Source organism: Saccopteryx bilineata, chromosome 7, assembly GCF_036850765.1.
Source record: "Saccopteryx bilineata isolate mSacBil1 chromosome 7, mSacBil1_pri_phased_curated, whole genome shotgun sequence".
Lineage (NCBI taxonomy): Eukaryota > Metazoa > Chordata > Mammalia > Chiroptera > Emballonuridae > Saccopteryx > Saccopteryx bilineata.
In genome coordinates, this window is record NC_089496.1 from 91,967,578 (window position 1) to 91,982,357 (window position 14,780).

At 51.9% G+C, this 14,780-nt stretch overlaps 1 protein-coding gene across 4 annotated transcripts in view; it reads right to left on the minus strand.

Moving 5' to 3' along the window:
* Positions 1-3,524: 3,524 nt before the first annotated feature.
* ITPRIP (inositol 1,4,5-trisphosphate receptor interacting protein) overlaps positions 3,525-14,780 on the minus strand; it is a 28,303-nt gene continuing 17,047 nt past the window's right edge. For all 4 annotated transcript variants that reach the window (XM_066238584.1, XM_066238583.1, XM_066238586.1 and 1 more), the window contains one exon: positions 3,525-12,820. In XM_066238584.1, coding sequence (XP_066094681.1) covers positions 11,149-12,807 — 1,659 coding nt within the window. In that variant the 5' untranslated portion in view covers positions 12,808-12,820 and the 3' untranslated portion in view covers positions 3,525-11,148. The remainder of the gene's footprint in view (positions 12,821-14,780) is intronic.

The window sequence follows — 14,780 nt, forward strand, 5'->3', positions numbered from 1 at the left end:
TCTGAGCTGTCAACCTCTGGATGAAGCTAGGAGTTAGCCTGGAGAAAAGAGGAAATGAAATAATATTCCATGAGGATCTTTTTAAAATACCACTCTTTGTACTGGGGTGGGGGTGGGGCAAAATCATGCATCAGGGTAACAAAAACACCGTGGAATGGAATAGGAGGTGGTCCATCATCTCATATCTCAGAGGTAACCACTTTTAATACTTGGTGTAGATCTTAGAAGAGCATGTTGAATTTAATGACTGAAGTGAAAGTCTTGCAGACTGGAAGAGGAGAAAACTATTTTCAACCACAGACAGCATTTGAAAGAGCCTCAGAGTCACAGAGGATGTTAACATCTGAATCCACCACCAGAGGAGGTCGTGTCGAGCTCCCTTCCTTACAAGTTCTGCACTAGAGCGGTCTGGACTGACTCTGTTCCATCCTGACGTGGTGGGTGTGGGGTGGCGGTGGCCTGACAGGCAGCAGTGGTGGCCTGACAGGTGGCAGTGGTGGTGGTGGTAGTGGGGGGAGATGGTACTAAAGGTTACTTGAAATTCCTTCTAGCTCTAAATGTGTCTGATCTCAGACAGCAGAGCGGCTGTGAGTGTGAGTGGATTCATGCCAAGTGGTCAGGTATATGCTGGGGCATTCCCTTCAGCGCGCAGGGTCCGCCTGCCTGTGCTTCCACGTAGCTCCTTGAGGCTTTGGTGGTGGGGGCGGGGTTTCTCCCTTGAATGTCTCCCCTTCAGGTCCTGCCTGACTTCCTCTGTCAAAGTCAGGGGCCTTCCTGATGGAGGGATGGACGATTGTGCTGTTCTGCCTGGGCAACCAAGCTCACTACCCCACAGATTATGTTTCATTTGTTATCCGAAGTCTTCACAAATAACCGAATACCCTGCCCAATGGGGTTCTCAGTGATCAGCCTCCAGCCCTTCTCCCTCTCCCCCTTTCCTTGTGTAAAGCCAGTGGCCAGGGCTGCCACTATCAAAGCAGCCCGGCCCATGCAGGTTCGCATTAGATCCGGACAGTCGATAAAGAAACAACGGAGCCAATAACTGGTGGGCCATCATCTTTTAATTCTAGCTTGCACCCGGCGGGCAAGTAAAAACACACACTGGGCTCCAAAACTCACTCACATTCAGTGCTCACAAAGCTACTGACTTATCCGGGTTTTCTAGAATCAAAGGTTTCTAGCTCACCAGACTTATTCACCTCTGTTCCCTATCTCCTTCCTTTTCCAGCGTCAAACTGCACAAACTGGCCTCTCACTCAACACTCCGCCATCTTGGCTGCTTCCCCTGGCCTCCTCCACGTGGCCTTTTTCTGCTCTCTGCTCTGCTCTCTCCTGTAATATTAATCTCAGGAACCAAGAGAGCAAGCTCCTATTCTGCCCCTATTTTATAGTGTAGAAATCCAAACCTTTAATTCAATACACACAATAGGAAAGTCTCTAATACAAAGTCACCTATCTGAGTCAAGATGGGATTGTACCACCCCACATCAAAAAGGATGGGAAAGGCTTAATCCCAAAACCAAGCCCCAGGCTACAAGGATTCTGCCTGCCTTTAGCCTACCCCCAACAAACATTAATATCACCTGGGCGACGGCCTCCTCGTGGGCAGCGCCATCTTTAACAAAGTGAGCATAATATATTTTATCCGCCCAACACCTTGTCACACTGAACACTGCCCACCCAGGAGACCCATTTCTCATTCAGTCTCATTTCTGTGTCCCTGGAAGGCTGGACATTTGGTCATTTCAAACATTTTGCTCACACCTGGTTTGTCAGAGCTCTGGAGCCTTTGCAATCGCTGTTCCCTCCACTCTCTGATCTTCTTCGGAGCAGACTTTTTTTTTTCAACCAGCTTTTTCTCTTGCAAAGTTCAGATCAAAATTTTTTGTGCAAAGAGGTAGTGTACCATAGTGAGTAAGAACAGGGCTGTGCACTCAGGCATACCAGGTTCAAATCCTAACTGCCACTCATTAATTCCGTGGGTAAGTTGCTTAACCAATCTGAGCCTCAGTTTGTTGTCTATAAAATGGGACCACTGAGCACCTATTTCACTGGGTTGTTGAGAGTTGATGGGATCATCCATGTAATGGCTTAGCACCTGCCAGGGAAATGCTCAGTGAACAGCAGGCAACTCCATGATCATGCCGAGACTTCTGCAGATGGTCAGATTTGACCTCTGTTCATTCTCCCATTGCTTTGTGGAATAAGATGTCCTGCATTATATGTAACTTGATTCATGGTTTGGAGTTGTTTCATGTGTGTGAGTGTTGGGCAAATGAGTTTGTAAAATATGATTTTTTAGTTTGCTCACTTTTAGTGTTAAAAAATGGTGCTGGGGGAAAAAAATGGTGCTGGGCAGTACCAGGTATGTAATCTGTGAAACTGCAAATTACCTTCCTGCTTGGAAAGGGCCATTGTCTTGCTAATGTGTGCTGGAGGAGAAAGAATGTTGTAAAGTACCCAATTCACAATTCCGCAGGTTTTCGTAGAGGCACATAGTCCAAATAAGTTTTGAAAAGTTTTATTAGAGGAGGAGATTTATTAAATATGCTGGCCGCATATGGCTGACACAGGGCAACAGACCCAAATTGTGTGTGAGCCCCCAAAATAGTTCAGGGGCTGCTTATATACCATTGATTATGACGTCATGGCATGGACTGACAACATTTGTTTAGGGGATACACAGAAACATTAAGACTTTTAAGGTAACACAATCAAAGATGTTCACAAATCTTTCAGGGTTCAACTTTCCTCACTAGCCTAGAGGTATTTTCCCTCAAGATTCCAGGAAGGGGGAGGAACTGCAATCAATGCAAGATGGTGTGTAAATTCTGCCTCCTATTGAAAGAGAAGGAGTTTCTAGATTAACTTTTATTTTAGATTTAAAACTGAATAACCCATTGTTCTTGCAAGCCAGAAACTTCTACATTCTTCTCCCTCCCCTCCCTAAAGGAGGGACAGGACAGGAAAACCTGATAGGAAAGCCTGACCTTTCCCCCCAGAATATCAATATCAATTTTCAGCTTTTTGGTACCTTACAACAAGGAGCCATGTTTGCTGAGTGAGAGCAGAGGGGGTGCAGGGTGCTGAGGAAGAAGCAGATGGGGAACCCGAGAGGTGAAGGGCTTCCACAAGCTCCACTGAAACTGGTGGAGCCTTTGATTGTAGGAGAAACTGGAGAAGATTCTCCTGGTTGTGGAACCGGAGAATGTGTCAGTAGCTTTGTGAGCTCTGAATGAAGAGGGAAGTGTTTTTCCCTGTGTGTTGCCATCAGCTGGTGCGAGATTTTTTTTTTTTTTTTTTTTTTTTTTTTTTTTTTTTTTTACAGGGACAGTGAGAGAGTCAGAGAGAGGGATAGATAGGGACAGACAGGCAGGAACGGAGATGAGAAGCATCAATCATTAGTTTTTCGTTGTGACACCTTAGTTGTTCATTGATTGCTCTCTCATATGTGCCTTGACTGCGGGCCTTCAGCAGACCGAGTAACCCCTTGCTCAAGCCAGTCACCTTGAGTCCAAGCTGGTGAGCTTTTTGCTCAAGCCAGATGAGCCCATGCTTAAGCTGGTGATCTTGGGGTCTCGAACCTGGGTCCTCCACATCCCAGTCTGATGCTCTATCCACTGCGCCACCGCCGGGTCAGGCCGGTGCGAGATTTTAATAAAGGAATGGTTCACCATTTTTTGGTTCCACTGCTTCTTTACCATCTGTCTGAATCTAATGGGAACCTGCATGTGCATGGCCACGACAGTGGCGACTACTGGCCACCAATGGTTTAATCTCAAATGGCCTGTGAGTGCTTGGAAGCTGAGACATTTATCCCTCTCCCCCGTTCCTCACACCCCCTCCTAGTTGTCCCAGTAGAGCCCATGCTCTACATTGATCAGGTGTCCTTGATTCGACTTCCCTGTGCAGTGGGACACTCCTGCTTATCAGCAGGGCTAGCAGCCTCTTCGAGACTACTCTTGAAGCGGCTATGAGGATGCTACTGTTAAGTGCCACCAGAGGAAAGACACGACCGACACACAAATTGGTGGCAATAATCACACAGGCAATTTATTACTCACAAATACTTTTGGCGTGCCTGGGTACAGTTTAGGGGGGCCCCGTTGGCGTGCTCCTCTCGGCTGGCTTTGGTCAGAGCTCAGAGCAGCGTGGAGACAGTCCACAGTAACGTTGGAGTCTGGGGGACTACTGCAGCAGGGGGCCCTCAGCTTTAGTACCTTTCTGGCCAACGCCTTCTAACAGGTGTCAATCTATAGGATTATCACCTCAAACCACCTTTTTGGGAGTTCCTTGCAGGGAATCCCCTTTATGTCAATCTACTGAAATGTTCACATTCAACCACTTTTTAAAATGTTCTTATTTTTACTAATTTACAAAGTTAATGTAAATAACACCAAGCCACTTCTTATCTATGTATAACTTCACACACATACTAACTGGGCTCTGCTTGAAAGTCAGAGTCTGTTTATCACATTACAGAGTTATAGCACTAAGCCACTATATTCCTAACCAAATGGCATAACTTTATTTAATTTTAATAATTATTTTTAATATCCTTTTAATTACTTTTATATATTGGTTAAAAATTTTTTTTTTTTTTGTATTTTTCTGAAGCTGGAAATGAGAGAGACAGTCAGACAGACTCCCGCATGCGCCCGACCGGGATCCACCCGGCACGCCCACCAGGGGCGATGCTCTGCCCCTTCAGGGCGTCGCTCTGCCGCGACCAGAGCCACTCTAGCGCCTGGGGCAGAGGCCAAGGAGCCATCCTCAGTGCCCGGGCCATCTTTGCTCCAATGGAGCCTTGGCTGCGGGAGGGGAAGAGAGAGACAGAGAGGATGGAGGGGTTGGGGGTGGAGAAGCAAATGGGCGCTTCTCCTATGTGTCCTGGCCGGGAATTGAACCTGGGTCCCCCGCATGCCAGGCTGACGCTCTACCGCTGAGCCAACTGGCCAGGGCCTCGAGGGTTAAAATTTTGAAATGCCCACAGGTCTGTGCAGTTGCCAGGAGGAAGCTTGGCTGCTGCATGGAACATACAAGTGTCCCAGGACCATGCTGCTCATGGGAAGGACGATGACATACGTGCTCCAGACTAGAACCGTGGGGTACTGTGCTCTGCCACTTCCTCCCAAGGATCCGCCAGGACCAGAATGCCCTTGCAGCTGCCCGGGTCCCCAGCCCACTTCGTCAGTCGCAGACAGCCTCCCTCCAGGGGGCATTGTTGAAGAAAATCAGTCAGCTCCCTGCCTGGGAGCCCGCTGGAACCAGCCTTTGTAGGTTGGTCGGGCAGAGGACAAAGAACTGCGGCAGGCTCTGACTGTGCCGTCCACCCAGGGTGGCCTGAGCAGGGACAGCCCTTCTCCCGACCTCACAGGAGGACTGTATGGCAGGGAAGTGAGGCGGACGGATGTCTGTTAGCAGGATCGGCCTTTGCAAAACCTGGGTTTACGTTTCCAAAGTTGTGGAATTTTCGGGTTATGCTCAAGGGTTTAGAAAAACACGCAAAAGATGTGAGTGTGTGTGTGTGTGTGTGTGTGTATGTTTCTATGCATTTCTGCCATAGATGCATAATGAGGAACCCTGGAAATGATGAAGGCAGGAGGGCTTTTTAAAATTCCATCCTAATATAAGTGGTAATTGGCCATTTATGACTGGGTGCTCTGTCCGGTAGGACTAGTGTCTCTTGAACTTTGTTTTCTGAGCACCTGGCACAGCACCTAGCACACAGTAGCCAATCAGTAAATGTTTTGAGAATGAGCAACTGCATGATTGGATGAATGATGGAACGAATGGATGTATCGAAGACGAACCTGGATTCCTTCTGGGGAGCTCATGGTGAGGTAGCTGTCAACAATCTTTACCCACTTTGTTGTCCAGAAAGCACCCGTGTCACCCCGAGAAGCGGACTGTCCTACCTGGTACCCTTGCTCTGGCTATTGTTGCTATGGCAACTGTTGGTCTAGGCTCTGTTCTCCCACAAGGGACTAGGAAAGCAGGGGGATTAGAGAGACCCCCCATTCCCTGAAACTGGGGCCAGTGCCCTAAACCCCTTTGATCAGGTACACAAACGTGTCCTGAGCATGCATCTGCCCTCCTGTGCGTCCCAGGCTGTGTACTGAGGGAGCCCCCGGGGAAGCCAGGCTCACCTGTGCTGGAGTGCAGTGGGAGGAGGTACTTGCGGGACAGACAGCCTTGTCACCAGGAGGGGAACCAGGACGTAGGAATTTGGCTATAAGGAGCCCTCCTGAGAGCAGGGGTGGAACAGCTGTCATTTTTGTAGTGGTCGAGTTTATGATTCGTCAGGACCTAATCTAGGTGCCTCACATGTGCCCTTTTTACTCAGTGGTTCTATAAGGTGAACAGCAGGATTCCCATTTTATAGAAGAAACTGAGGCTGAACCAAGGCTCTTAGAAATTTAGAGACTTGCTGAGCTAGGATATGGCACAGCTGGGACTTGAACACAGAGCCCAAGCTCTTAGCCCCTGTGTTATTTATACTTTCTGGAATCTCAGTCTCATTGGTCTTTGCACGGCTTTGTCCTGGCAGAAGTCTGGGTACCTAGTGGGCAGAACCCCACGTGAGAACTTCCATTTTAAGTGGGCACATGGAGATCGGGCAGGGAGCTACCCTTTCTTGTCTCTCCTTCTGGATCATTCAACATCCAGGCCGAGCAACCTTGCTGCTTAAACTGTGTTCTGTGTTGGTGTAGCGCCAGTAGGATTATAAAATGCTACAAGGAGAAAATCAGGGTACAGAGAGGATTTCTTAGGAACTGTTTCAGACAAAGCTGTGACTATTGAAAGGAATGAACATCACTGCCTTCCATGGCCTGAATCTGGCTGTACTTACGGCTTCTGCTGTAGTCTCTCTAGTGTAGGGGGATATATGGGCTGACTCATGTCCTTGGCAGGGAGATTGGGGGGCTAACCTGCAGGTTCAATTCCTGGGGGGCTGATTTAGCACTAGCCATGACTTTTGGGAGAGACCCAAGGTTGCTGTCAGCCTTTTGGAGTCCAACCACTGTCCCAAGAGACCTTCTGGTCTAACATAGCTCAGTCCACCCTCCAGGAATGGGTGAGCAGTGAGGTCGTGGGGGCCTGGTGAGTCATCTCTGGCTGGTTGGGAAGAGAGGCCCAGGAGTGGCTTGTAAGCAGAGGCAGGAAGTGGGCCTTTGCTTTCAATTTCTATTTTAAATAGTTACCCTATGAGAAGCCTAAAATATCACTGATTGGCTGGTTTTAAAGAAACAGGATCAAATTTCCCCATCATCCTATCCCACCCCTGCCCTGCAAATCTTACCTGGCACTTCTAAGATCTATCTTTTCCCATCAAGAAAAGTAGAAAGATTTTTGAATATTTTTGAGGTTTATGTGGTTGCATCTTGTTGGGAGACAATTTATTGTTGACAGTTTTATGTCCTGGTTTCTTCGTGGGCCTTAGAGAAACATCAAAGCGGTGGGAAAATACACTTCACCTATAAAGCAGGCGCCCCACACTGTGCAGCAGGCAGTAAGCCAGTCTTGGGCTCAGATGAATGGAACAAGCATTTGGCGACAGAGCAACAGTTGTGTTGGATTTTGGAGGGGGGAGGCTCTTCACATTTGCCCATGTATAAGGGAGCCCAAGCTGTTAGAACTCAACCCAAAGCTGACCTGGCTTCCATTCCCCTCATACTGGGTGAGGCTGAGCCATATTTCACCAACTACCCCACCCTTCACTGTTCTCTGACTTGTTTTGTGGCCCAGATCCTTGGTGACACAGCTCCTGTCCTATAGACTTCTGTCCCCCACGTAGCGCCTGACCCAGGGTGGAACACCAGCTGTATTTAGGCCCACACCTGGGCCTCTCCTTTGACCCCACCGGGGGCACATCTCTTTCTTATGGCACTTTTCACGCGTGAGGACCTGAGAGGACACCTTCCTGTCCTTCCTAGGGCACAGGTTGGTCCTGTTTATTTTCCTATCTTTTACAATGCCTCGGGCATGTGAGGCTCCCAGTAAATGCTTGTAGACCATGGAAGACCTGCTGGAAAGAGGTGCTCACCAGCTTTTCCCTCACCCATCCTCTCTGCTCCACCTATCACTGGGTGAGTGGGGGGAGGGGCACTTGTGGGGAGCTGTGGTGTAGCTGATGCCAGGTGGGTGGCATGTCCCAGGCAGGCTCCCGGCTTCTCCGGAGTCTGTCTTCCGACAGCTCTGCGAGAAAGCAGTCCGAGTCTCCTTTCTCTTCCATTTAGAAAAGGTGTAATAAGCCATCCTCCACTGGAGGTGTCATCCGTCACCGGGGTGAGCTTTAGAAATGAAGCCGTACCTGGGCATCATGTGGGTTCAAGGTGGGGTGTGGGCATTTGACCAAGCTCTCCAGGGGTTTCTGAGGACACCTTGCTTACGAACCACAGTGCTGGTCGCAGGTGCTCAGCCCGGGCTGTGCTTCAGCAAGGCAGGAGGAAGGGCTGGGGCCTTTGAGGATGTGGGGCCCTCCCCAACCTAACCAACCTCCGGGCCTCACGCCGACCTTAGTCATTTCAGCCTTGTCAAGAGGCTCATCAAAATGCAGCTCGGGCGCATCTGTACAAGCAAGCAGATGCTGGGGAAGCCAAGAACTCTTGGGAAGGAGAAAGGAGTCCTTGGATAGACAGTGGGGTTGTCCTTAGTGGAAGGGCCACTGAAGGATCCTAAAGGACTAACACTGTTCCATTTAAGACAATCTCTTGGAAGCCAAAACCTTCCCATCACTCCCAGCTCCCGCATTTCTCTGCACGCGTTGAGCTCTGTCAGACAAGGTCTTGGGCTGGACCCCGCCCAGCAGCTGGCTTCCAAGGCCCTTTCTGGAACTCTTCTGGCAGCTTCAAAGATGGGCTAGAAATGCTCCATTTTTTTCTATTTTTTAAAAGCTTCCTGAAAGCATGAGAATAAAAAGGAGTGAAAGCTGCTGCTCATCAATAGGAAACCCACTCCCGCCCTCCAGCTCGATCCTGGGCCCCTCGCAGATTTCCAGGAGTTAAAAACAAACGCCATGGCCAGTTTCTGCTCCTTGCAAGAGTTTTAATTCTTCCTGTAATATAAATAAGGCAGCACGGAACATCAAGAGCCTTGCTGCTTTCTGCTTCAGAGGCAGCTGTGGTGCAGAAAAGACCCTGTTTCCCCGCTGAGCTCTGTCCTCTCCACATAAACAAAACGTTTGTGTCCAGTGAGCTTCCTCCTGGCAGCAAAGGGGATGCGGAGGGAGTCAGGCTTGGGCTGGCCCCCGGAGGCTGGTTCTTGGTTTGCTGGGGTCTCTTCCAAGCACAAGATAGAGATGAAGAGGGGAAAGGAAAGGCACAGGGGGTAATAAATAAGGAAATTCACTGATTCTGAAAACGAATCCCAGCAGAACAAGAGGCTTGGGGCTATTGTTGGAGACCACGTGGGCGGGACTCGTCCCCGGAACACTGGCCACTGTGGGCCTGGGCCTCAGTGCTGCTGAGCTGTCTAACTCCGGCTCACGTGGAAGGCTTCCGACAGGCTTCCATGCGCCATTGTGGCTGAGCCTCCCGCCTTGATTATCCCTGTCTGGCACTGCCCATCTTGAGCACTCCGAGGCCAGGTGAGAGGACTCCTGAGGTGGGGACAATATCCTCTTCAGTTCACGGTGAACTTGACACCCTGTGGCGCTGGTGTGCTGTCTGGGAGGCACTGCCAGCCAGAGGGAGAACCTGGGTGCTGGTGAAGGCACACTCCTCCCTGCCTCCTCCTTGGCCCTCTGCAAGGGTTACTGAGGCAATGCAATGGCGACAGAGGAAATCCCAAAGGACCAGTGAAGCCACAAGTAGAGGAGATAGGGCCTCCCAACCCTCCTGAACCAGGCCTGGAGAGAGAGGCCAGCTCCAACTGCTGGCTCTTGTGCCTACCAAGTGACCACAGCCCCCAGCAGTGCCAGGGTGGCCTCTCTGAGGCCTGGGGGCTGTGCCTGCAGTGCCGTCCTTGTGTGGTCCCAGTCACCTGAGCCTCCATCAGGCTCTGAGGGTCTCAGTCACGTGTGTGGTCGGCCAGGCCCACCCAGAAAGGGGGTTCTGTATAGTAAGGAAGCCCCGCTGATGTGAGCAGCTGAGGGGGTCTTGGGCCTGCAGATAGGAGCTGGGCTGGTTTCCATGGCAGCTTGTGCTTCGAAGCAGGCCCTGCTGTAGGACTGGGACCTTTTTGGACTTAAGGCAACAGCATTCCTCACCTCTCAGCTCTGCAACTCCCTCTGAACTGGGTAGCAGAGGCCAGACTGCAGCCAGACCCCAGCACTCTGGGCGTCAGGCTGTGCTTCGCCCCCTCACCCTGTGCCTATCAGCTTCCACCTTCAGTGTCTTCCCTCCCCCAACACCGTGGAGAGAAACAACAGGATGAGGGACCACTGATGTACCCAGCATGGGATACGGTGTCCGTGGTGCTTGGGACACAGCACACCGGGGACAGGGGCAGGGTAAAGGGGGTGTACCCTGAATGAACGTGTAGCTGAAGAAGTGATCAACTTAAACTTCTCTCTGCAACCAAGTACCCACTTCTGTGCAGCAGAGACATTAGCCACCTGGGGCCTTCAATCTCTCCTAGGTCTTTTCTCCAAATAGTATAAAAGATGGCAGCCACTGTGGGACCGTCACTGTGCAGGCTCTGGATGTCGGGCTGTGAATTCCCACATCTATCCCTATTCGGGCTTTGGCTGCAGGTGCCTGGGGCCATGGGTTACAGGAAATAGGGTGTGTGGTCTTAACACAGATCCCTGGTGCATGCCCTCAATCCTCGGCTGATATCCAAGTAAAGACTGGACCTGGGTGTAAAAAGAATTACACCCAAAGTGATGTTGCATTATCTCTAACTCAGTGTCCATAGAGTGTTCCATCATCATCTTGGCCACTTGTGATGATCCAAAAGTAAGCTGCGAAGGCTCAATCCCCAAACTCAGACGACGGCTTCACCAGCCATGCTCCAGTGGCACGAAAGCCAACTAGCTTCCAGCCTGGAATTCTGTGTCCTCCACCATATGGGGCCTGCCTTCCAGCAGGCTGAGCCACGGCTCTCAACATAGCCTGCCATTTCTCAGGACAGGGCCTGCGGATGCCCCCAGGAGTGCGGACATGTGGGATGCTCTACGTCTTAGGCCTCAAGGTTGTGGCTGCTCTATAAGACGACAGCTTTCTGGGGCAGGCTGACATGGTCCGAGGGGATATGTAGGGAGTACTCGCTAATGAGAGCTGGGGCATTCTTGAGCATCTCATAGAAGGAGTCCACCGTCTTCCGGTAGAGGTTTCGCTGCAGGACAAAGTGCCCAAAGAGGTTGAGCGGCTCGGCCCTGCGCACGGCCTCAGGGAGTCCCATGGTCTCGGGCGCCTTGCGGTTGCCAATGAAGAAGTGATGGAGCTTCTTCTCGAGCAGGCTCTTCTCCAGGAAGCGGAGCAGCTCATGCAGACGAGCGTCCAGCTGTCCCGCCTTCCAGTCGGTGGCCTGCCGGGAGAGCAGGAGGTGCAGCAGGGCTGTCTTGAGGTGGTAGTTGCTCAGCCCGCTGGGGCCGGTCAGGCGGCTCTGCTTGGAGAGCAGGAAGGAGGCGATCTGCAAGCAGCTGAGGTGGCAGGCTCCCTCAGGCAGTGCCTTCGACGTCGTCCTGAGGAAGTGTCGCTCATAGACAGCAAAGGACAGGAGCCAGTCAGTGCTGGATGCTGGGGTCCCCCCAGAGGGCTCCCTAAGGATGTGGGAGACAAAGTACAGGTCTGAGTCATCACACTGGATCGCCGGAATCAGGGTGAAGGGCATGAACTTTCCTGAGCGGAACTTGATTTTGAGGGACCCCGGGGTGTCCAGCTGGCCGAAGGCCAGGTCAAACTCATACTTGTGGGCGATGCGGTGCCAGGCTCTGGTGAGGGCCACCTGGAACCACTTCATGACCTGCATCGTGTCCAGGTATGGGGAACCGCTGGCACACAGCAGGTCTTCCACCTCGCTGCTGGGCTGCACCGAGCTGTTCTTGCCATGGAGGAGACACAGCATGTCTTCCCCGAGCTTGGTCTTGCCGCAGATGCAGCCCAACATGCCGTCATCAGCCTGGCCCACCCTGATCTGGCCATAGCCCTGGCGATGCAAGGGCACCGAGCGGCCGGAGCACCAGAGCTCAGGGTAGAAGCGGTAGGGCTCAGGGGGGATAAAGGGCACGAAGAGGCGGCACAGCAGCGGCTTGTCCACCTGCCAGTTCTCGTACATGCTGTCCACGCCAACGAAGTCCTCCAGCTCCATGTCCTTGTCCCGGCTGCACAGGCTCCTCAGGGCTTCCAGCAAGTCATCCACAAAGCCTTCCACGAACTCCCGCGTGCGGGCCGCGTCGGCCGTGGCCCCCCGGATGCAGCGCTCATAAAAGTGGTCCAGCGTGGCCTTGTTGGGCAGGGTGAAGCCTCGGAGGGGGGCACCCTCCAGGCCAGGGAGCTCGTCCTCGTCCCCACCCAGGCACTCGGGCGAGGGCCCTTCCTGGTGGTCCTGCCGCCAGACCTCGATAGCCAGGAAGAGGATCATGCAGAGGGTGCTCCACAGGTCCCAGGCTGTGCGGCTGTCGTGCTGCGGCTGGCCCTCCGCTGTCACCTGCTCCAGGGCCTCCTTCTCGGCCGCCAACAGCGCCACCTCCTCCTCCAGGCGCAGCTGCTCCAGCTGCAGCTTCTCCTGATGCGCCTGCATCTTGTGGATGATCTCTTCCTCGTTCTCGGGGACTGTGGCGTTCTCTCGCGGGAACAGCAGCGGATGGTTGATGATGGCTGTCACCACCACCAGACACACGCGGAAGAGCCCCAGTGCCATGGTTGGAGCTTTCCTGGGGAACAGAAAGAGATCAACCGTCACACCAAGCTACGCTCAACACCACTCTCCCCCTGGTCCGCCCACCAATCCCTGCGCCGTTGAGCTGGTGAATGTGTGAGACAAAGTTCTCCGCGCCCCCCACCCACCATACCCTCCCTGTTTCAGTCCAGCCTGGGGAACAAGAACCCCAACGTCCCCCACCGGCGATCCTGGCTGAACGGCCCATTGTGATGGGCCTCTTTCTGCCCAGACAGTCCTCTTCTGGCAGTAGTAGCACCCCGCTTTGCCTGGGAACCAACTCTTTCCTATTCCCAGTCCCTATGGCTGGGAATAAATCCACCCCAGCTCCAGGGGAGCATATAACCCAGGCCCAAGACTAGTCCCCGCCCCACCCCAGGGATTAGAAATGAACACGACTCTATTCAGGCCAAAGGGAGACAGAGGAGGGATTTGTTGGGACCCTTGGGAACAGGATTACACATGCTGTGGGCTCTCCAGCTCTCTCAGTGCAGGGTCTGCCCACGATGCCAACATGGAGGAAAGCGGACCCCTGGCTCCAGTGATGCCTGAAGTCCATGGCACCTCTGGACTATTTAGTCATATAAATCAATAAATTTCCCTTTATGATGAAGTCAGTTTGAGTTGTTTTTCCATCACTTGAAACCCATATAGTCTCAAATAAGACATCGCTTTCTCCCCCAGTGACTGCTGTGTGGCAAAGATGCCTTTCTTCAATGCAGTCAAGTCCAGTGGTTATGAATAACTGTCACTGATTAACTGTGTGAGGTTGGGCATGTTAACACACATCTCTGAGCCCCGGTTCCCTAGTTGTTCACCAGCGAGGCCACAGTACCCAGAGTTAACACACTGATGATGTGATGACCCATGCACGCTGCACACACAGCACAGAGAACGGTGATAGCATGTTTGAACAGCAATATTCCTGAAGCCATTTTGAGCCCTACCTTCCCCTGCGGTAAACCTTTCCTTCTGATCTGGAAGACCCCACCCCAAATTCAGAAACTGATCTCCTGGGTCCTTCCCAGGACAATCTTGGAGACAAACCGGTCATTGGTTTTCCTACCACAAGTCACCTGAACTTGAAATCTGACTTCTCTCCTTCCTGCTTAAGACCTCAGCTGGAAGAACAAATGGCCCAATAAGATTCTGGTTGAACAACAAAGAGAATACAGAGGACTCCTCCCCACGTGCCAGTAAAAGCTTCTTTGTTTTGACTGAGTCTATTCCCTGAGCTTGAATTTGCACCCTGAAGACCACCTATCTTAGTTCTTACCCTAAACTAACCTGGTGCCAGGCAGCAGGTATTTGTCCCCAGGTAATGATCGCTCTGCAGTTTCTACCTGGCAGAGCCAGGATGTAAATGACTTGAGTTGCTGCCCAGATGTGACTCCACCCTGTACACAGCTGGATGTGCCAGCAGGAACCAAAAGGCTTGGTGGGGAGGGAGGTCCACCGGGAGCAGAATTCAGTACGCACGTGTTCGCCAGCTCGGTCAGGCCTCCGAGGTGAATTCAGCAGCATGTGTTTCCATTTGAGGAGGAAGTGGAGGTCAAGAGAAAGTGGAGGAAGTCAGACTGGAAAGGGGGGTGAGGTGACAAAAAAGTAGGGGGGCAGCTAGCCAGCTTTTCTTACCCAAGACAAGGAGCAGCTTGTTAGGTAATTGCAGAAACAGGTCAGCCCTGGTTTCTACATTAGAGAAACATCAATGGAAAGTTTTGTCAGGGTGGTCCGAGGCAAAACCATGGAACTGGCTGATTAGTGTAGGCCAGCATTTTCAAGCAAAGGAGTATTAATAATAGAATACCAGACAACAACCAGTTAGGAGATAATTTGGGGTTTCGAGGTCCTTCAGGGCCGCCTCTGGGCACACGTGGCAGGCCCTAACAAGTCAGAGTGACAGCCCCTGGTGACTCTCGACCCCAGAGGTCAGTTTCCATGCCAATTCCAGGTAA